The sequence below is a fragment of the Lutra lutra genome, chromosome 4 (genome assembly GCF_902655055.1).
Source record: "Lutra lutra chromosome 4, mLutLut1.2, whole genome shotgun sequence".
NCBI lineage: Eukaryota > Metazoa > Chordata > Mammalia > Carnivora > Mustelidae > Lutra > Lutra lutra.
This window is the reverse complement of record NC_062281.1, coordinates 157,641,603-157,662,978: the sequence shown is the minus strand read 5'-3', so window position 1 is coordinate 157,662,978 and position 21,376 is coordinate 157,641,603. Positions and strand designations below refer to the sequence as shown.

The 21,376-nt window shown below is 41.9% G+C and overlaps 1 protein-coding gene and 1 pseudogene across 6 annotated transcripts in view; both read left to right on the top strand.

Annotated features, from left to right (window-relative positions):
• The window catches only part of ELAVL4 (ELAV like RNA binding protein 4), a 145,805-nt gene that overhangs the window by 100,118 nt on the left and 24,311 nt on the right, over window positions 1-21,376 (top strand). For all 6 annotated transcript variants that reach the window (XM_047728351.1, XM_047728352.1, XM_047728354.1 and 3 more), the window contains one exon: window positions 19,538-19,641. In XM_047728351.1, coding sequence (XP_047584307.1) covers window positions 19,538-19,641 — 104 coding nt within the window. The remainder of the gene's footprint in view (window positions 1-19,537; window positions 19,642-21,376) is intronic.
• Window positions 10,530-10,916, top strand: LOC125099011 (40S ribosomal protein S12-like; annotated as a pseudogene).

Sequence of the window (21,376 nt, the reverse complement as noted above, 5' to 3'; positions counted from 1 at the left end):
GTACATTCTGCTTCCTTCTACATAATTCTGGATGGCAGAAGGATGGCAGTAGTCAGGATTATGGACCAGGTATGGTTTCCTTTTGCCCCCTGGCTGTCTTCCCCTTCATCTTCCTTTCCATATCAGATGGTTCTGCCCTCTTTCCAAACTCAGATAACTATAGGAAAGTATTCTCATATCCCAGGAGAGTTGTCTCAAAGGATTTTTTACCTAGGATGTGAATCAGGCCTGGGTATTTTAAGGATTTTCTATTTCTGTACTTTAGCTGACTATTTGGTTCCTAGGACCAATTCCCTGTTCACCCAGCCTCCTCTCCTTCCCCCAGTACATGCGTAGACATACCCCACACACATTCCCTCCCTCCATCCCTTCCCCGTTCTCTGTGTGACCTGGCTGATTGAGACTAAGAACTAAGGAAGAAGGTAATGTCAAGCTGAAATTTCCACACATTATCTAAAAATGTAATTCATCAGCTTCAGGGTAGGAGGAAAGTGCTTTCTGAAATGTGTTAATGGGAAATTCATTTTTTTTCTTGTCTTCTGGGAGGTGTGGCAGGGTGATTTCTCTTTTCAGTCTGCCTTCCCTCACCCCATTCCATATCTCCCTTACTGCTCTTAACTGATGAACTCTGTATCTGTCTTTATTCCTTGTAAGAACTAAAGATCTTTAAGTTGCCTTTTTATTTTTTCTATAGTACCCAAATTGAGCTTTGATGGGAGAAGATATTTCTAGTTTGGAGAGAAGATAAAATTCAGATGGAGACCATATATTTATATAAGGCTTTTACATTTGTAAAACATTTTCAATCAGCCAACAGTATTTATTTAGTGTCTGTGCTCTCAGACCAAATAAATGTTATTCCCTTTCCCTCTCTTCTCTTAAATTCTGTATCAGGGTCTGTGAGGAAGCCGGAGAGGATAAGACCTAGTTTGTGCCCAAATGTTGCTGCTAGCAGGGCAGTGATGGGGGAAGCCAGGACAAATTATGGGGCCCTGCGGCAGCCTACAGTTCTGGAAGGGGCTGGGATGCACATCACTGCACATCCACCTTTGCTGTTTTATGGAGGGTTTTGTTTTGTTTTGTTTTGTTTTTCACCAAGGTCCAAACTCACCCTCCCTGACCCTGGCTATTAATTTCATTAGTGCAGGAAGACTCATAACAATACAGTGAAGTTGAAGTTTTGATATGTGTTTTGATATATGTCAGCTACAGGGTTAGGCATATTATTCTATGTCTTTTGAAGCTTTATGTCAGTTACGGGTGATCAATGGTATTATCCCCATTTTATAGATAAGGAAGCCAAGACTTAGAATCTGTTAGCTGGAGAGTGGGGTTAGATCTGTCTGACTGAAAGTCTGTGGTCTTTCTCTTATCTTATCACTCCGCCTCTGGTGAATGAATATGAAGTCATCAACTATGAGTGTTCAAAGAAGAAAAAAAAAAATGACAGTGGGCTGGGGATCTCGGAACAAGTGTCGAGTAGGAGTGAGCCTTGATCTTGGTAGAGAGTAGGTTGTGGGAGACCAGTCCATGAAGAGGAAGCAGCTGAGCCAAGTTTCAGAGACCTCTTCAAGGGGTAGTGAATGGAACAGCCAGGACTATTCTGTGGATAAGTGTTAGTGCCCTCTTTGTGCTGATGAAATAACTGAAGCTCAGACAGGGTTTAAGTATGTTAAGTAAGTTATCCAAGGTCACAGCTAATAAGCCGTGGAGCTGAGATTTGAACCCAAGTTTGTCAGACTCCAAAGTCTGTGTTTTTCTAGTTTACTAATAAATAAGCTGACCTAACACAGAAGGAGGTGGACAATTTGCAGACTCCCCATGGTGTCTATGATTTGAGAGCCACCATTTATCTTGCTGAGGTCAGGTACATGTTCTCTCAGTGACTCTGTTTCCACCTCCTTCAGTTTCTAGCTGACCTCTGAGTTTGGATTTCTGCTTGGCCCTTGTTTTGTGGTTGTATGTCCGGTGATCTGTGAGGTCCCATTACCATTAAGTGGTTATAGCTACTTAGGGTAATTACTCTAATTCCTATGGCTGCTAATGGAATTTCTCATCACAAACATCTTAAATCAGATTAAGTCATTTTATTGGTGGTATGGCATAAAATGTACACTTAATAATCCCCGATATTTGCCATTTGTGTTTGTTTTCAAAGGCTTTTACTTTTAGTACTTCTCTGACCCTTTTGAAATAGCCAATATGGATAACGTCTATACTTTACAAATGGGGCCAATGCAGCCCAAGGAAGACTTGAGTCAGGAGCACTTGGCTTCTTATTTTCCTCTCTCTTTCTTCTTCTCTTTTTTCTTTTCTTTGCTTGTTGCCTGTCCTGCCCCCTCTTTTTGCCTTTTTATTTACTTAGATGCCATTTGATTATAAAAGAATTTGAATTGGCTTTATAAGATAATATGGAAAAGAGCTAGAATTAAAATAGCCATGGATTTTTTTTTTTTTTAAAAGCAAGGTAGAGTGAAATATGTGTAGAATGAATGGTAAAAGGAGAACCAGAAGGAAAATTAAATTAAACGTGGCTAGGGTACTTGTCCGAGAAGTAACATACCACCTAGCCCAAGTTTTCTTTACATCAAGGAAATATAGATGGTGACAACCTTGATCCCATTGTTAAGTGTAAGCAGGATCCCAGCCCTGGCCTCCCCTACCCAGATCCCAGCCCTGCCCTCTTTCCCCCACACTCACAGTTAGCCCACAGAAATGTCTGTGGAGACACTTGCCAGCTGTATATAATATAGGGTGGGATATGAAGCCTGAAATCACATACATAGTTTTCCCTTCCTCATCTTTCTTGCTTGAACCCATGTTGGATTGATTGACATTTTCTTCTTTTCTGACCAGGGCAGGCAGTGACAGAGAGAAGTTTTCTGAGTGGAGTACCTGTTTTCACAAATTATACGCCAAAGGGGGTGTTCTGAATTGGGCTTCCATTCTTGCTGCCCTGAACTGAGGTATAACCAGCTTCTGGGTTTCTTCAGTCTTTCCCATTGGGTCAAACCCTGAGTCTGGACACATAGGCACTTCAGTGCTCTGCTTCCATCTCCCTGGCAAGGGTTCGTACAGTCTTTTCTGGCAGGTTCCCCATTGCCCTGGCCTCTGAGCTGGATAGCAAACAGGAGAATCAAACATTACTTTCACTTCCCAGGTCCTGATCTTGCAAACTGGAACTGGTCCTCAGCCACCTTTTCTCTTCCCAGTGCCCTTTGCTCGTCAGTGGAACCTTCCCAATGAGACAGACCGCACTCTAAGTACAAAAGAAAGCAAACACTACCCCAGTGTGCCACATTCCCCAAAACACACACACACCACAAATGCTTCCTTGTCAGAAATACCAGACATAGTACAGTGAACTAACCAGCAGATAGACATCAGTGAAAGCCCTACACCATCCCCCAGGTCGCTCATACACATGCTGAATAGGTATGTGCCTGGCTTTGAGTTAGTCACTCTGTCCCTGTGGACCTCCATATTCTCACCACACAGTAAGAAGACAGATCCTTTCCTTACCTTCTTTGCATGGAACTTGGCATTCAAACCATCTGACACAGGTGGGGGCACTTATAAACTGAAGCAATCTATAAATGGGAGGGGACCCTTGTGTCTCACAAGCCCTCCTTCTTCTCACCAAGTGCTACCCCAGGGCCAACAGATGGAGAAGGAGAGAAGGAAGGAAAAGTAGATATATTCCTGGTTCAGTCCTCAGTTATGTAATTCCAAGGAGGAAGTAGGAGATACCATCTGAGAAGGCAGCAGAGTAGAATGGGACCTCACATTTATTAAGCACCGCTGGATGCCAGTTGCTTTATGTTTGTTAGCTCATTTAATCCTGACCACAATCCCAAGAGGTAATAGCAGCCCTATTCTTGAGATGAGGAAACCAAAGCTCATGTTGTTTGAAGTGACTGACCACACTGCCTGTGTACCCATGTCTGTCTGACCACATGCTGCTGCCAGTGGGATCAGGAGACCTTCACAGAGAGGGCTCCTCGAGTTCTTGCTGTTTCATCCTGAATCTTGCTTGTGGCTGTGTAGGATGTATTCCAGCAAACCTCAGAAATAGCTGCAATAATAATGAACAACAGTTTTACTGGTTCTAGAAGATTGTATATGAAAGCCTTCAGTTCAATATTTTGAAAATGCCAGGATGATTTCTAAGATCCTTTTTAAAATCAAGCCACCTTTCTGAGTGGCAACATGATAAAATGGAAGATTCCACCAAGTTCTCATTCTAGCTATACGACTTTTGGTGGATCGAAAGATTGTTGCGCATAAAATGGGGATAATAACACTGGCTCTTTCCACCTTACTGTGTGTCGACACGAGATGAGCTGCTAATGTGTTGGTAAGCCTTTAAAATGCTATACCAATTCAGGATATTACTATGGTCACCTAGAAGATAGGATGTTGTAAGCAGGGGATTTAGGAGGGTAAAGCAAATACTAAGCCCCTTGGGATAAGCTAGTTTTGCTCTCTAGTCTGCTTTCCAGATGTTTTGTTCTGTTATCTACATGCATCTCAACAAAAGCTGATTAACTCTCTCAGACATCAGTGTCTAACTGTTATTAATGCTCAAGCTGATCAAATTACAATGCCACAGATCCTACTTGTGCTGTTAATATTAGATTTTGGATTCCGGTCTATAATGAATGATTTTTCCTCCATGCATTGGAAAAATTGGTTAGCAGGGTTCATAAGAAAGTTTAATTAGCAGGCTGTTTGTGAAAATAGTGGTTGTGAGTCATCACTCAGAATGAACTAACATTTCTCAGCACTGAATTTGTTCTTCTGTTTCTTGAACAGCCACATAGGATCCTTGTGTTTAGGAAGTTGGTGTCTGCCTGCTGCCCACTTGAACTGCCCATGTAATAAACTAATAACAAAAACAGCCCATTTTAAATCCCAGAGAGGAAGAGGAGGTGTAGGGTATTTGTGCGTGTGTGTGTGTGTCTTCCCAGGGAATGTCATGCACCTACTGTAATCTGGAACTGTGCTAGGCAGGATAGCCCAGTAATGAAGAGCGACACTGCTTGTGTTAGCATCCCAGCCTTACTACTTACTAGCTGTGTAATAGAAAAATTCTTACCCTCTCTGTACCTCAGTTTTCTCATTTGTAAAATAGGGAGATTGATAGGATTATTTTGATTATCAATACATACAACATACTTAGAACAGCACCTGGTGTGTAGTGATTTAATTCATACAGCAGTGTTATAAGGTGTAATAATAATTAACCCTATTTTACAGGTGAGGGAACAGGCTCAGAAAAGTTATGTAACTTGTCCAAGGTCACAGAACTTCCAAGTGTCAGAGCAAGATTGAACCCATATTTGTTGGTCTGTCTCCTCATCTGCAGTACTATATCGGCTCCTAGGGTCATGTGCCTAGTTAGTTAAGCATAGATAACATGCAGGTGTGCTTCTGTATGTGTACACCCATACATGTGTGCTCCTGCTTGGGTGTCCATGAGCCACACGCAATTATGTTTTGTTTTATCCTTGGGTCTTTGGTTCTCCGCATGAAACTCCTTGAGTGACTTCGTGCTGACCACTGATACATCATGAGCTAGAGATCAGACCTGTATGACTTGTACCAACATGAAACTATGTCTTCAAATGTCTGATCACCTCCCCGCTATGCATCTCTGTCCTGTGTCTAGATTATCCCAGACACAAGTCTGTGTGATGTCTTCTAAGAAATGGAATCATAAGCTGTTACAGCGAAAAGAGACTTTAGAAGTGCTCTCTGGCTTGGTTTCCTTTTTTTCTGTGAGCACCTCTGGTATCTCAGGAACTATAGCTCAGACCATGGGCCCAGAACCCCCAACTCAGGGTAATTATATCCTGAGACAGTATTCAGTCCTATTTCAAAGAGTAATGGTCATTTGGGAATCTCTTCTGAAAGTCTTTCCCAAAAATGTTTAATAGATGATTTTTTTTTAATAGATGATTTTTTAAAAGATTTTATTTATTTATTTGACAGAGAAAGACACGACAAGAGAGGGAACACAAGGAGGGGGAGTGGAAGAGGGAGAAGCAGGCTCCCCTCTGAGCAGGGAGCCCGATGCGGGGCTCGATCCCAGGACCCTGAGATCATGACCTGAGCTAAAGGCAGATACTTAATGACTGAGCCACCCAGGCACCCCCATAAGATTTTTTTTTTGAAGAGGTTTCATGACCAAATGAGATTGGGGGAATGGAAGTGAACCAAATTAAAATGGGGTTTCTTTTTATCACTACTTCTTGAGTCTGTGCTAATGTGCATTATAAATCTTAAAAGGAATGGTATACCACATAACCTTTCCCTCGGAACATTTACTTTCCAGCATTTTATGGACTTTTGTTCTAAGCCAAGAGGGAGGGATGGAGTTCCATTAGGGATAAGTTTGCAGGTAGAAGGGAAGGGGGCAGTTTAGGACAGTTCTATATGATGACCTCATTTTTTTTTGTTAAGAAAGAGGTGGGGTCCTCTTTTGTACATGGGTGGGCAAGTGGAGGCCTTGGTGTCCTAGAAAAGTCTTACTAGCTCCCAAGAGAAACTGAATGTGGTGCCAGATGGATCCATCTCTTCAGCACCAACGCAGCCCCATCACGCATTAGGCATTTTTTGTGAAAGTCACTGAATACTGAGCATGTTCTGGGCACGATTTAAATCTTGAGTTCATTTGGCTTTCTGACTGTCAGGGTGACATTTCATTTTCCATTGCCCCAAAGAGCTGAGCCATAGAAGGTGTTTACCTTTTGTAATTCTCACACACATTCCCGGGCATGCCTTCATTTTCACCTCTCTCAGGTACTCGACTCAGTGTAATGAGGCTGGTCACACTGGCACAGTATAGCCATTCCCTGAGGAGCCTTTAGCTTTAAAAAGAAAAAAAAAAATCAAAGAAGATGACTTCTCTCCGTAATTCTTACTATACAGGCCCATTTCTGCATGAGTCCTTTGTTTTTGGTTTTTATTTCTTGATTTTTGTCTTATTATTTATCTGAAAACTGAATAGTAAGGAAAAGGGGAAATGCACTTTTCTTTCTTGTTTCTTTTCTTATTCATGGATCTGGGGAATTTCTCTTTTAACATTTGTTGGAACTGAACACGGTCATGAGCTTCCTGTCTGGCACTTTACTATCAGTGAACTCCTTGATAATAGGGATGGGGTACTCATCTCTGCATTTCACAAGCTCTTAATGGTAAGTCCAAGGCCAGAGAGCCCCAAGCGCATTTCAGAAATGACACACCGATAAAGATTCTCAAAGTCCTTCTCCAGCTCACATTTGACATACTGGCTTCTCTCTGCACAGACAAGTTATTTATCTCCTTCATCGAGAGCCATGAATTTTCTTTTACTTTGGATAGAGGCAGTTTTAATAGATTTATATTCAGTTAATATTTATGAAGCATCTACTTGTGCCAGGCCCTCTCACATACTTTATCTCATGTAATCTAAATCCCAACACTGTATCAGGAGCCTCCACACATGCTTTATACAAATAGTGTCTGATGGGAGTTTTGGAAGCTGTTGTCTTTAGTGTTAAACACAGCACTTCCTTTCACCCACAGACATTTCACCCACAGACAGTCTCATTTTGCCCAAAGGCTAATTATAGAGTATGTAATTAGTACTAACCTGATAACTTTTTCTACCTCTTCTTCCTTTGTTGCTAGACCGTTGTCTAACATTGGCTGCGTTTCTGGAATCACCGGTGGGTTCACATCCCTTCTGGGTGGCAAGTCTTGTCTGTCTGACATCCAGACCTTTTGTTTTATGTGAGAGCAAGCCAATGAAGAATTAAGAATTCTGGTTCATTTCTCTGGCTAGCTGGGAGTTTGCCAAAATCCTCCTCTTTTTCAACCCTCGTTAAAAATATGTTTAAATGTTTGACTGTTCTTTCCTGTCTGTAAGAATATTCTGCACATAATGTAATTGAATGCTGCTTCGATTAAGAACTTTTCACTGCCCCAGGGTCATCAGTCTGAACACTTCTCTTTGTGTGATAGATGCTGAGTGTGAGGTGGTTGTCACTGAGGTTTCTATTATCCCTGGCACATTCCCTATTTTTCCCTTTCAGCTTTTTTTTTTTTTTTAAACTAAGTACTTGATACTGGCTTTTTATCTTATGAATTGCCTTTCTCTCCTGAACAGACAGAAGAAAAATAGGTTCAGATTAGTTTCATTTTGTCATTTATTGAGGTTTATTATTGAAATATATATGTTTGAAGTTCTGTCATTTGGAGCAACTTATTTTATAGGACAAACCAAAAGAGGTTAAAAAAAATCCTTAGAGAATTTGTTGGTTGGCTTTCTTTTTGGAATAATGTAATTTTGTAACCGGTCCTTCCTGTTTTGGGGACTGCTGGGAATCATTGTATATACTTTGTGCATTTCCATATGCCTTACCCTGGTAACAGAGGCTTTGTTTTACCTTTACTTTAACAGTTTGGTTCTGTATATACTCGTGCGTTTGCATGTGCCTACCCCAGTAACAGAGGCTTTGTTTCACCTTTACTTAAACGGTTTGGTTTGTGTTGTCTCTGAAATCGGGAAACTCTATTAAAAGTATCTATGGACTTTGGAGCCAGATGGACTTGTGTCTTGGGATCTGAGGCCTCTGGACATTGGTCTTTTTGATTGTAAATGGCAGTCATAATGCCAACTTGTAGGATTGTTTTGGGGGTAGATGAGATGCTAGACATGAAGTACTCAGCTAGAACTTGAATGTTCTCATCAAAAATATGAGTAAGTAAATAAATGTATACATATATCAAATCATCACAATGTATACTTTAAATATCTTACAATCTTATTTGTCAATTATACCTCAATAAAGCTGGGGGTGGGGGAAACAAAGCACTCAGTACATTGATTGGCACATGGTAAACACTCAAAAAATAAATTTAAAAAAAATTCTTTTTTTTAGAGAGAGAGTGGGGAGGGGCGGCGGGAGAGGGAGAGAGAATCTCAAGCAGGTTCCATACCCAGAGCAGAGTCGATGCAGGGCTTAAACCATGACCCTGAGATCATGACCTGAGCCAAAATCCAGAGTCAGACACTTAACTAACTGAGCCACTCATTTGCCCCCCAAAATAACTATTTTTGTTCCTATTTATTCACTTTTTGAATTTGTTAACTTATTCATCCATTCTACATAGATTTATTGAAAGCCTACTACGTGCCGCACATTGGTTATACCATTAGTAAGATTCACGTTCCTGCCCTTAATGGATTTAGGGTCCACTAAGAAATGCATTCAGTTCAGCAAGCTTATATTGCAAGCCCACTGTGGGACAAGTGCTTTGTTCATTGCCATTTTGATGCCCCATGATGAGCTCTCAGCTTCTGGGTAAATTACATCTACTTAGGAAGCCAGAATGTAACCTCTAGAGATAACCTACTACTGGTTCAGTGTAATTTTAAATACTTTGGGAATTCAAAATAAGGACTGCTGAGTCCTGTCATTTTCAATAGTGTTTGTCATTGGCAGAAAGCAGACACACTCAAAATTTCAGATGCCTAAATGATGGATCTGTGCCACAGGTCTAGGGGGGATGTCATAATTACATCTGAGCACAGATTCAAGTTGGAAGCAGTATTGAGAATTCAGGTTGGTATCAACAATCAGCAGCCTCCTGCAAGTAATGACTGTAAACCAAGGGGCAGGTCTCTCTCCTTGAGGAACAGATGCTCATGCTGTCCTCTCCTGCTATAATGCCCCTCTCTGTCTGTTGTGTGGCTATCTCTTGTCAATCTTTTTGAATTCATCTCAGAAAGCCCTCTTTCCTTCTAACTGTCATAACACTGAACCATACCCTACTGTCATTATTGATTCATAGGTCTGACTTTCCTACTAGACCACGAACTCCTTGCTTATTCCTTGGTCTTCAGTTTTAGAATCTATCATACAGACTTGAAGATGATTGATACTAAAGTCCTTTCTAAGACTGTCACTCTGTGATGTACCAGATCCAGGCACAACCAGTTTAGAAGTGGGAATGGGATACTTTGAAGGTATATATTGGAATTAAATGGAAAGAATGAGGACTTGGAGATAGTACTAGAAAACTCAGGCTCTCTCAAAGTCTCACTCACACTGTGCCATGCATGTCCAGCTGGTGTGCTTAGCATACAGGTGAACACATATTCAAGAAGCCAGGGCACAGCAAAAAAGTGCACAGGCTCTGGAATCAAATGGGTCTGGCTGCTATTCTGTGGCCAAATAACTTTGGGTATGTTATTTCTATTTTGTGGGGCTCAGTTTCCCCTTCTGTAAAGTAGGGATAAAAATGCCTGCTTCAGAGATTGTGAAGATTTAAATAATGATGTATGTAAAGTGTTTAGCCCATACTAGGTGCTTAGTAATTATTCTCTATTCTTTTTATTTCCTCAGTTAGAAATCAGGATAAACTGAAACCAGTTGGGAATGTTGGGTCTAAAATAAATATAATTTAGCTCTTTCCCTGCTGATACCAAGTAGCACAGAGGCAGAGACCTCAAGATTTGGCCCCACCCGTAACCCACTGCCATGGCCAAGGAAGGCATTGCTGCTGGAAGTGTTGTGGACGTTAATACTGCTTTCCAAGAGCTGTTGAAGACTGCCTTCATCCATGATGGCCTAGCAGATGGAATTCACAAAGCTGCCAAAGCCTTAGACAAGCTCCAAGCCCATCTTTGTGGCCTTGCATCCAACTGTGATGAGCCTATGTCTGTCAAGTTGGTGGAGCCCTTTGTCCTGAACACCAAATCCACCTAATGAAGGTCGATGGCAACAAGAAAGTAGGGGAATGGGTAGACCTCTGAGAAACTGATGGAAAAACCCTGAAAAGTGTTTGGTTGCAGTTGTTTGGTGGTTAAGAACTATGGTGAAGAGTTTCAGGCCAAGGATATCACTAAGGAATACTTTAAGAAATGAACAAATGAGAAACTTGGTTCTTGTTCCTCAAATAAATAAGTAAAATATAACTTAGAATCTTTGAATCTTACCATTGGAAGGGATCAGTCAATCTTGCTGACTGCTGCCACATCCCCTGATAAAACATTGATCTGGTCTCTCTTTGCATACCTCTAGTCATGGGGCCCTTACCAGCTCCCAAGGCAACCACACCTTATAAATCAGCATTAGACAGTTCTTCCTTAATACCACCAATACGTGCATGGAGCACTGGCTACGGTGCATAAACAATAAATCTTGGAACACTGAAAAAATAAATTAAATTTTTTTAAAAAGTTCTTCCTTTTATCAAGGCAGAAATCTACTCCCTAACTTTCTTCTCTGATCTTTGTTCTCTCCCATGGGGTACCACATGGCAAATTTACCCCTGTAGTCCCATGACAGCCCTTCCAATATTAGAATTGGCTCTGAGCACCTCTAGAGTCTTCTCTCCTTCAGACTAAAGACTGAAGGTCATTCAGATGTGTCTCATAGGCTTGGTTCCTCTGGACATGGATAAGACCCGGGTAAAAGGGTTTGTTGCTCTTTCTGGTTGCTTTCTGTTTGGTATATGAGAGTTTGAATTGGTTAAGAGGTTGTAAATGTGTATGTGCATAGATAATATTCATCCATTCAGCCAACAGACATTTACTGGGTATCCAACAATGTCATGGACCCTTTGGTAGGTCCTGGGGGCACAGAGATGAATAAAATATCGTCTTGACCTCAAGTAGCCTCCAATCTAGTAAGGAACAGAGTCACATAAAGAGATGGTTTCAAAAAGATGTTTCAGTAAGAGTATTTACCTGATCTGCAAAGCTATGGGGGGGGGGGTGAGTTTTTTCATACATGTATTATTCAACAGCATCATAGAACCAGTCTGAAAGAATCAGGGCTACCCTTTTCCTCTTTTTAGGCCTTTAACAAGTGCAGTGGTATGTTGCCTTCACATTCACTTGTTTCATTGCTCCAACATACCATGCACGCTCCTGCCTCAGGGCCTTTGCACAGATTGCCTCTGCCTGGGATGCCCTTCCCTCAGATGGGGGGACTAGCTGCTTCCTCTCCCTCAGGTCTCTGCTCTCATGTCACCTTATCCTTACTTGGTCCTCTATTAAAAAGTTGCAACCCCATCCCCTACACTGTCTTCCCCCTTCTGTGCTTTATTTCCTCCCAAGAACTCACCATCATCTGACAAACTTTATATTTTATTTATGTTTCTTGTCTTGCTCCATCACCCCCAATCAGAATATACATTCAGTGATGGCAGAAAACAAGTATTTTTGTTCTCTGCTATAATCTCAGTAAATGGAACTATGTCTGGCACATAATAGGTGCTCGATAAATACCTGTAGGGTAATATGCAGTGCTTGGATTCAGCCCTCCCATTGGAAGCTCATCCCTTGATGGGAAAATCCTATCAAAATCTCCTGGTTTTTTTTTCAAAGCTGAACTCAAATGCCCCCCTCCCCGCAGGAAGCCTTCTGTATTCTGCTCAGTCAGAATCAGTCTGCATTTCGTCTCTGTTTCTGTATATAGTTTTTTTTTAAATTTTTAAAAATATTTTACATATTTATTTGAGAGATTGAGCATGAGAGAGAGCATTAGCAGGGGGAAGAGGCAGAGGGAGAGGGAGAAGCAGGCTCCCTGCTGAGCAAGGAGCCTGATGTGGGGCTCAATCCCAGGACCCTGGGATCATGACCTGAGCCAAAGGCAGTCGCTTAACTGACTGAGCCACCCAGGAACCCCTGTATATAATTTTAAAAGAAGTATCTCTGATATATTTATTATTTTTGCTGAACTAAAATTAATTCTTATATCCATCTTTGCATTCTACATATTAAGTCCCCTGAAGTCAGGAACAATTTCTTGGTCATTTGGGGGCCCACTGTTATATATGGAATTTGTGTGCCTGATGCGTATCATGTGGTCCAATATAAAAGTAAAGCATCAGAAACATTCTCTACCTTTAAGAAGTTTGGGGCCTCACTGAGGGGATAGCATTCTCATAGACAATAGTAGAAGGCAGTATTTAATGGGGGTGTGGCAGCAAAAAGATAAGGAACCAACATCTATTGAGTATCTTTTATATGCCAGGCATTTTGCATGCATTATCACTTTTAATCTTCCTAATAACTCCATGAAAAAGTAATATTAAGTTCATTTTACAAATGAGATGACTGCAGCAGAAAGGGACAAAGTAGGAATGCAGATTTGGAGGAAGAAAAGAAATAGTGTATACAAAGGAATTCTGAGAACTTTCCTATCAAAGTTTCCCTTCCCTGTTACTATGGATTAGGATGTGTAGCTTTCTCAGAAACCAAGGTGTAGGGAGATTAATTTAAGTGAGTTAGCCAAGGCCACACAGCAATAAGCTGAAACTACATTTCTTACATCATTATAGTTCTGTGTCAAGTCCCCAGATGTTGCCAATGATGCTAGTAGAGGGACCACACTTAGAGTACCAGGACTTTAAACCATACTTAGTTTGAGGCATTTGTGTGAAAGGCATTTGTGTGAACTACCAAAAGAAAAATCCTCTGACTTGTCTCCCCTAACCCTGAGCTTGCAGAAGAAAAGCCAGGACTCCCGTTGCCCAGCACTGTGTAAACCCCGCAGAGGTGGGATGGGTGGGAACAGAGCTGTGAATGCTCCAGCATCTCAGAATATCCCCAGTCAGTGCTAAGAACGGGAAGAGACCCCAATGTAGGGTGTGTTCATCCCCCTGAGTGCTTACCTGATGCTGGACACTGCCGTGCCTTTTCACGTGCCTTTTCTCCCTGTGGGGAGAAAAGCAAGAGCTAAGTCACACAGACCTGGGCTTATTCAAATCCTAGCCATGGACCCTACTTGCCGGTTACTCCACATGTTTTAGCCCATTTTCCTTATCTGCACATTGGGCGCCATGGCACCCATTTCACACAGGATTAAATTAGGAAACATTAGTAGGCCACTTAGCATGGTGCCTGGCACAAGGTGAAACCTGAATAGATGGTAGCTGCTGTTGGTCTGTGTGTTAACGTTGTTAGCCCTTACAGCGATGCTAAGATTGTGAGGATAAGGGATTACCCGGGGTTTTCAGATGAAAGAAGAGGCTGATAGAGCTTAAATGACTTAACCAACGTTATAGGGCAAGTATAGTTTACACACACACACACACACACACACACACACACACCCCACATATCAGTGTGTGTGTAGTAATAGCTGCAGGCCTCTCTGACACTTAGAGTGTGTTCAGGTAGATTTTGAGGCACCCAATAACAGGGAAACGTCATCTCAGGACTGGCAGGGAGGGAGTCCTGGGATTTAGAGTTGGCTGCTGTTAACGCAGCACGCGGATTACCGCCATGCAGGTGATGTTAAGGTGACTGGGGATTTTATCATGTGTTTTGAGAACAGAATTTCAGCCTGAGCTAGGGGTTCTAACATTCACAAAAATTCCTTACTCAACTCAGAAGTTTTTATCAACAGCAGCTACCCATCTGGCTGCCCCCTTTGGGGCTTCGCAGATGAGGAGAGTAGCAGTTAGCTTTCTGGAGAATGATGATTTTTGAAGAAAGAAAGAGCGAAGTGTGCAGGTTGGCAGTGCAGAAATGCTGAGGTCCCTTCCAGCCAGCCCTGCAAAGGGATGGCTTCTCTGTTGCTGCCATCAACCATGAGGATGTCACATTTGGGGTCCTCCTGTCATAACCTCCAGGTCTGCAAAGGTGAAGGGAAAACAACATCTATCCAGAATGACCAGGAAAATGATGGGTTATAATCAGCTATGATGGTGATTCCTAGAATTTGAATACAATGAAAATGTTTATTAGAGCAGATTATTGAAGATAGTTGAGTTTTTCTTAGATGATTCAAAAAAGCCTCAGAAGTATTTCAGGGCTTTGGTATCATTGTCAGTGATATTTTAGTTCAAATGGGGTAGCTGTGAGTATGGCAAAGGGTACTGGATTTGGACTCAAAAGATCTAAACCAGGGATCAGCAAACTATGGCCCAAAGGCCAAATTGAGCCCAATGCCTATTTTTCTGAATGTGTTTTATTGGAACACATATTGTCTATGGCTGCTTTCTTGCTGTAATGGCAAAGTTGTCATGACAGAGACCAGAGGACCCGCCAATCCTAAACTACATACTGTCTCACCCGGTACGTAAAAAAAAAAGTTTGCCAACCACTGATCTAGACTGAGATCCAGCTCTGTAATGGAGGGCATATCACTATTTTCTCTAATCTTCAGTTTCCATATCTATAAAATGATGATTATCCCTCCCACGGGGTTGTTGTAGGAGTCAGATGTGACAGAACAGGTGGCAAAGCACTTTAGAAACTCCAAGGGTGGGCAGCACCTGATCTGTGCTGGCGGAGAGCCCACCCAGACATTCATTACGTTTTCTTTTCCAATCCTTGGTGTCAGCTTGTCATGCTCTCCCTTTCTCACAAATGCAAAAAGAATTCCACAGATCCCCTTCCTTTTTCCCCCAAGCATAAAGCATTCTTCCAGAAATGGAGGGTTGGTACAGACAGGTATATCCACTCTTTGATCTGTTTGTTGAGCACCTACTATGTTCGAGGAAGCAAACTTTTATAAGCTAGTTCTTGTGAGAAGTGTTTGGTTTCCAGGGGGCAGAAGTTGGTATACAAATTATTACCGCAGAATGGAGATGTTGCTATGTCAGAGTAGGAGGACACATCCTGTGTTCGTGTGTGTGTGAGTGTGCATTTGTGCAGTTTTTCAAAACAGAGATATTCATGTTCAGATTTAAGAAAAGCTTGTTAAAAACATGAACCTCTTTAATCCAAAATACACTGAAGTGCCTTAAAATGTAGCCATTATGTATAAATGTTTCCCCTCGGAAACTACATTCTAATTTTAAGTTTCCATCCCAAACTGCCAAGAATGCATTTCCTGCCCATGCGTCATCACTGGGGATCCCTCATCTGTGCCTGCTGGACAGGACTATTAAGGAGTGGTCACATGTAAGGGCTGTGGATCACTTGAGTATCAAGGAGCCAGGTATTCAGGATAATTTCTAAATTTTGGAGGCAATCTTCATTTCATAATATCATCTTTTCTTTATTGATTTTATTTTTTATTGATGATTCAGTAGCCATAACCTCAATGGTTTAATTGTTTTATTTGACCAACTTGGTATCAAAATAAATTCATAACTTGAGAACAAAAATAAAATTTAAAAAAATTTTCTGTTCTGAAAATCCTGTCACTATACTTATATGGTCAAATCTTGCTACTGCTGATAAAGGAAGATGTAGTTATTTTGGGAAAAAGGAATAATAAGAGTCCCTTATCTATTTCTGGGATGCAGATACACACACACTTCGCTCTAGGCTCCAGACTGGGTCCCCTGGGGCCTTCCCAGCATGGTGGCTTTCTGGGTCCCCATGGAAATAGTGTTGGTATATTTTGTGAATGTGTTTCATCTATAGTTTTCTATGTGCATTTAAATACAGAACTGCAAACCCAAAACTCATCACCAGTGTATGCCCACCATTCTTCGTTTCACTCTCCCCCGCTACTAATAATTTTTGAAAGAAATGAGGCTTGGGTTTTATATTTTCCACCTTGGGATTTAATCATCTCTAGAGTGTTTTAAAAGAGATTGCTTAGTTCCATCAAGTATTTTTTATTAGACTTAGCTGGACTCCTCCTATGTTGGCAAGAAGCACGTGAGGAAGCTGTTCTCGAACTAGACTAACCACAGGTAGTATCATTGTGTGGCAGTTTATCTCATGTCTTTCAGTTCACAGGCAATGCTTTCCACCTCTGTTCCCCTCTTGTTCAATGCAGTGTTCTGTTTCAGAGTTTGCACCTCATTATTTCATATCAAAGAGAACCTCCAGTCTTTCCCCCTCTTCCTTTCTGAAACGATGTTCATCTGGTTTTTAGTTTTCTCAAAAGCACCCTCATTCCTGATGTTAAGTGCAGTCTCTCTCTAAACCTAGAGCAGGTTATAATAGCACAGTTGTGCTAATTGCCTTCAACCTGAGGTGATGGTTTGGGACTGATACAGGCAGGTGAGTAGATATGACACAGCTTGCTAGGCAGGAGTCCTCTTTTGGGGTACCTGGGTGGCTCAGTAGGTTGAGCATCCGACTCTTGATCTCAGCACAGGTCATGATCTCATGGGTCCTGGGATCAAGTCCCCTTCCCCCCATCATTGGACTCTGCGCTCAACAGGGTGTCTTCTTAAAGATTCCGTCCCTCTGCCACTCCCCTACCCCCGCTCTCTCTCTCTGTAAAATAAAAAAATAAGTCTTTAAAAAAAAAAAAAGAGTCCTTTCTTTCACTTGACCTTCAGAACCTTCCTAGGACCTGAAGCGTCTAAAATAAAGATAAAATATAGAATGTAAAATCATAGCCACTATATTTACTTTAGATTTCCATAAATACTGAATAATTAGAAAGAAAGATATAGTATATTGGGGAACATGCACCACTGGTAGGCATAATAATTTCTTTCACATACATTCCATCAGTATGATGACTCATGAACTATTTGGGTTTAGGTTTAATGTTTGCAGTTAAGGGGTGAGTGTTTTGTCTGTGTTTTTTCATATTTCATTTTAATTTCATACAAATTCAATTTAGCTGGGTAGATTGACTGTCTGACTTGTTTCCTAGAACTCATAACTATGGTTTATCATTGAGATTATTGCTTTAAAAATGCCCTTTAAAGCATCTCAACTTGGTGCATGACTGTTTAAAATGAATAATTATAAGAATATTTTAGTACTGCAATTTTTAAGACTTCTCTGATTTACAAGGAAAATGGAACTGATAAATTTGAATGATGAAAATGGATTTAATTAGGTGAATTTAGTTAGGCTTGATGAGGTGGAGCCAAATTTAGGATAAATGGTATTTTTAAACTAATGTCTCTTATATTTTTGGATTTGCAGAAGTTTCCCAGAACATGTGGCAGGGTCTTGTAATTCACACACACCTCTCTCTCCGTCACACTTTTACTCTCCTGCACACACGCGCACGCATGCGCACAGAGGGGCCTGGCAGCTGGAGGGTGTTCAACATTCTCTCCTCCTTCTTCAGTTACTAATTCTGCCTATAAAGGGTATATCTGGCAAAGTTTGCTCCTGTCTTTCCTGTTCTAGCCCTGTTATTCCAAAACACAAAGGAATATTCTAATGGAAAGTATTCTCATTTGGGGGACAAAAATGGGCACTTAGCCATTTCCTCGTGATGCTCTTTGCTTGCGTCCTATAAAGGATGACAAAGTCACCCATTTTCTAATCCAGAACCCAACTTGTTTTCCCAGGTTCCCTCCTACAACCAACACAAACACAGACATTTACCAGCAAAACAGAAGCTGTTGGAAAGATTTTTTGGCTGCTGAAATGGGCTCCTGTCACCAGGACATGGCAGGCTTTTTGCTGTATTGTCTCCCAGACCTGGCCCGAGTACTCCAAAAAGAGCTTTATGTAATCAGTCTTCCCTGACATGTGACGTCCTGTCATTTTCCTCCCCTTCGGCTCTGCTGCCGCCCACAAATCAATAACATTGCCTGGGAAGTTCAAGCTGGTTTTGCAGCCACCCTAAGCTCTGTGTTTCTTAAAGGGTATGTCAGAAAATGTAAAGTTTCCTAATGATATTTCTGGCTGATGACACATGGCAGAGCTGATGGACTATTTATAATCAGTGGCACGATCGCAAGCACATTATTTTTATTTCACTTAGGGGGGAGCCCTGTCACTTGCTACCTCTCTTTGCAGACAAGTTGATGCCATCTCCACCTAAAGGAGCTAAACCGTCTTTGCAGAATGTGTTTGCACTCTCTCCTTTGTGTTAGGAGCTCCCCAGTCCTTTCCAATAGAACCCTCCTTTTTTTTTTTTTTTTTTTTTAAATTGTTCTTGGGCTGGGGAGATGATGAGGGCAACCAATGATTTGTAGCAACTGCTTTAAATTCTGGTCATGCCTTCACTATAAATGTCTCTGTCTTTGCTGCTCAGATCCTGCTACATTCCTCCGCGTGTGGGCGTGGCTGGCATGACTGAGGCAGCAGACACAGCTACTGCATTCAGCTCGCCCCAGTTTCACAGGACTCAGCGTAGCATAGCTGCCTTTCGTTGAGCAGCTACTATATTCTAGGCAACGTATTTGGTAGGCATTTTATGCACAAGATCTCATTAACACTTTTAAACTTGTCTGTGGCAAGTGCTATTATCTCCAGAGAAAACATGTAGGGGAAGAAACGGGACATTAAATGACTTCTCTCCACTGTCCCACAGCTGATAGGAAAAGCCCCATGACTCCAGTTCAAATCTAACAAACCACACCTGCTCTCTTTCCACGGCCTTCTCACTTCTTTCTGATTGAACGGACACTTATGTATGTATGTGTATGGGCAGGGGCGCTCACCCATTCCTAACTTGGGTGGCTCCTGTGAGTTCATAGGCTGACCAAAGTGAGAGATGGAAGAACTGGAAACTTTTCCACCTGGGGTAAACCCTGCTGTAAAACGCATCATATACTAAAGGAAAGTTTTGACTCCTTGCTGCAGTGGGAGCTGTTATTGCGATAAAGATACTGAGCTCTCTCTCTCTCTCTCTTTTTTTAAATGTTTCCACAGGACAGAGTTTAGGGTATGGATTCGTTAACTATATTGATCCAAAGGATGCAGAGAAAGCCATCAACACTTTAAATGGACTCAGACTCCAGACCAAAACCATAAAGGTAAGAAGTGATATGCTGTCTCCTGACTGGACAGCACTGGTTAAATTTCATCCCTTTGATCTAATAAATCCAGGCTATGAGGGAGCTGGAAGTGGTGTTTTTTATTCATGCAAAGGACATTTATCACCCACTGTACTAAGTGGGGGATGCAGATCATTACAAAGAATGAGAAGCGGGCTGAGTAGAGGGAGGGGACAGAGGGCAGATGGGGTGTCAGGGCCCACCAGGAAGGCCTGTGAGCCCAAGTCTGCAAAGATGGCCAGAACTGAGCCATAGGAAGAAGCTGGGGCTGGAAAGCTGTTCCAGACACAGGGAACAGCACATGAGAAGCTGTGAAAATGAATGTAAACATTATGAGTGGGGAACAGCATATAGACTAGCATGGCCTAAGTTTGGATGGGAGGTGGGCAGGGGTCTCATGGGCCAGGCTGAACAGTTCGACTTTACCAAAGGGTGGACAGTTCATCTCCTAACTGAGACTAGAAAAGACAAAATCAGTTATAAATAAACTCTAGTATAATAAGGATGGGTACTATAAAATTGTTAGGAACATAGTAAAGGAGTGACAGAAAAAGTGACATTCGAACCATTGGAAAATAATCAGGGCTGTAGATAATATCTCAGGTGGGATTGTTTTAAGTTGAAAAAGAGAAGCAATTACCCAGAGCCTGCTCCTCCAGACAGAGGTTTCTGTGACTGTGTGTCACACTCGGTTCAGACTTCATCTCGTGGGGAGCCTTCAGGAAGTGGCGCTGTTTGCTTTGAGGCCCCCTCCCACAGCCAGTGGTGATCTCCTGGATGGAGACTCCTCCTCCTCAGCCTCCCTTCCCCTTCTTCCTCCACCTCCAGGCAGCGTCCTGCTTGGGGGCAGCTGCCAGCCCATTAATGAGTCCCATCCTTCATAGCCTATTAAACCACAGGGAGGTGTCTCCTGGGCGCTCTTATCCTCACGACAGCAGGTCTGACGCAAAGTAGGACAAAAGAGAAACCTCTCCCAGAATGGAGATCTATAGATGGCACCAGCTCTCAGCGCACGAAAACACAAAAGCAGAACTTTTGGGTTCAACACACCTACTTCTCCAACATCCAGACTGACAGAGGGGACGATTGGCATCAGATAATCTTAGCTAGGAGGCAATCAAAGCAAAACCAAAGCCAAAACAAAAACCTTCTTTTTTGGAATATATTACATGATTATCTGTCCTCCCTTGCTCCTTCCTTCCTTTAAGCAGCTTTACTTTTGCAGTTGAGTTTAATTTTATTTCGAAAGATGATTGCTTTCCTGATATTTATGGTCTGTGGTACACACAGACCCCAAAATGGGCCTGACTCCGGCTGCCTCCTTCTCATCTTAAAATCAATCCCTTGAGCTATCTAATGGAGAAATAATTAAGAGTTGTTTAATTATGAGGTAGTCCTCTGAGAGGTAGGAGGATTAATTTCTTTCAAAGGAAAAACATACCTGTTTTTATGCTTTAAGTGAAGATGGGAGGCTCGCATCCCTGTTTGTTGAGGCCACACCGGGTTGAGGCTGTATTTGTGGTTTTGATTGATTTTTCTGTGCTATCCCGTTCAGCGTTAGACTGTCAGACACTTACTCTTCCCTTGATGGACGCCTTGACCTTGAACCGAGAAAGTCCTTTTCATTCCTCTCCAGTTTTCTTGAAACCCAAACCTTCCCAAGAGTTTAGGATCAAATCATGAGCCATCCATTCTGCCATATATAAAATCTCCC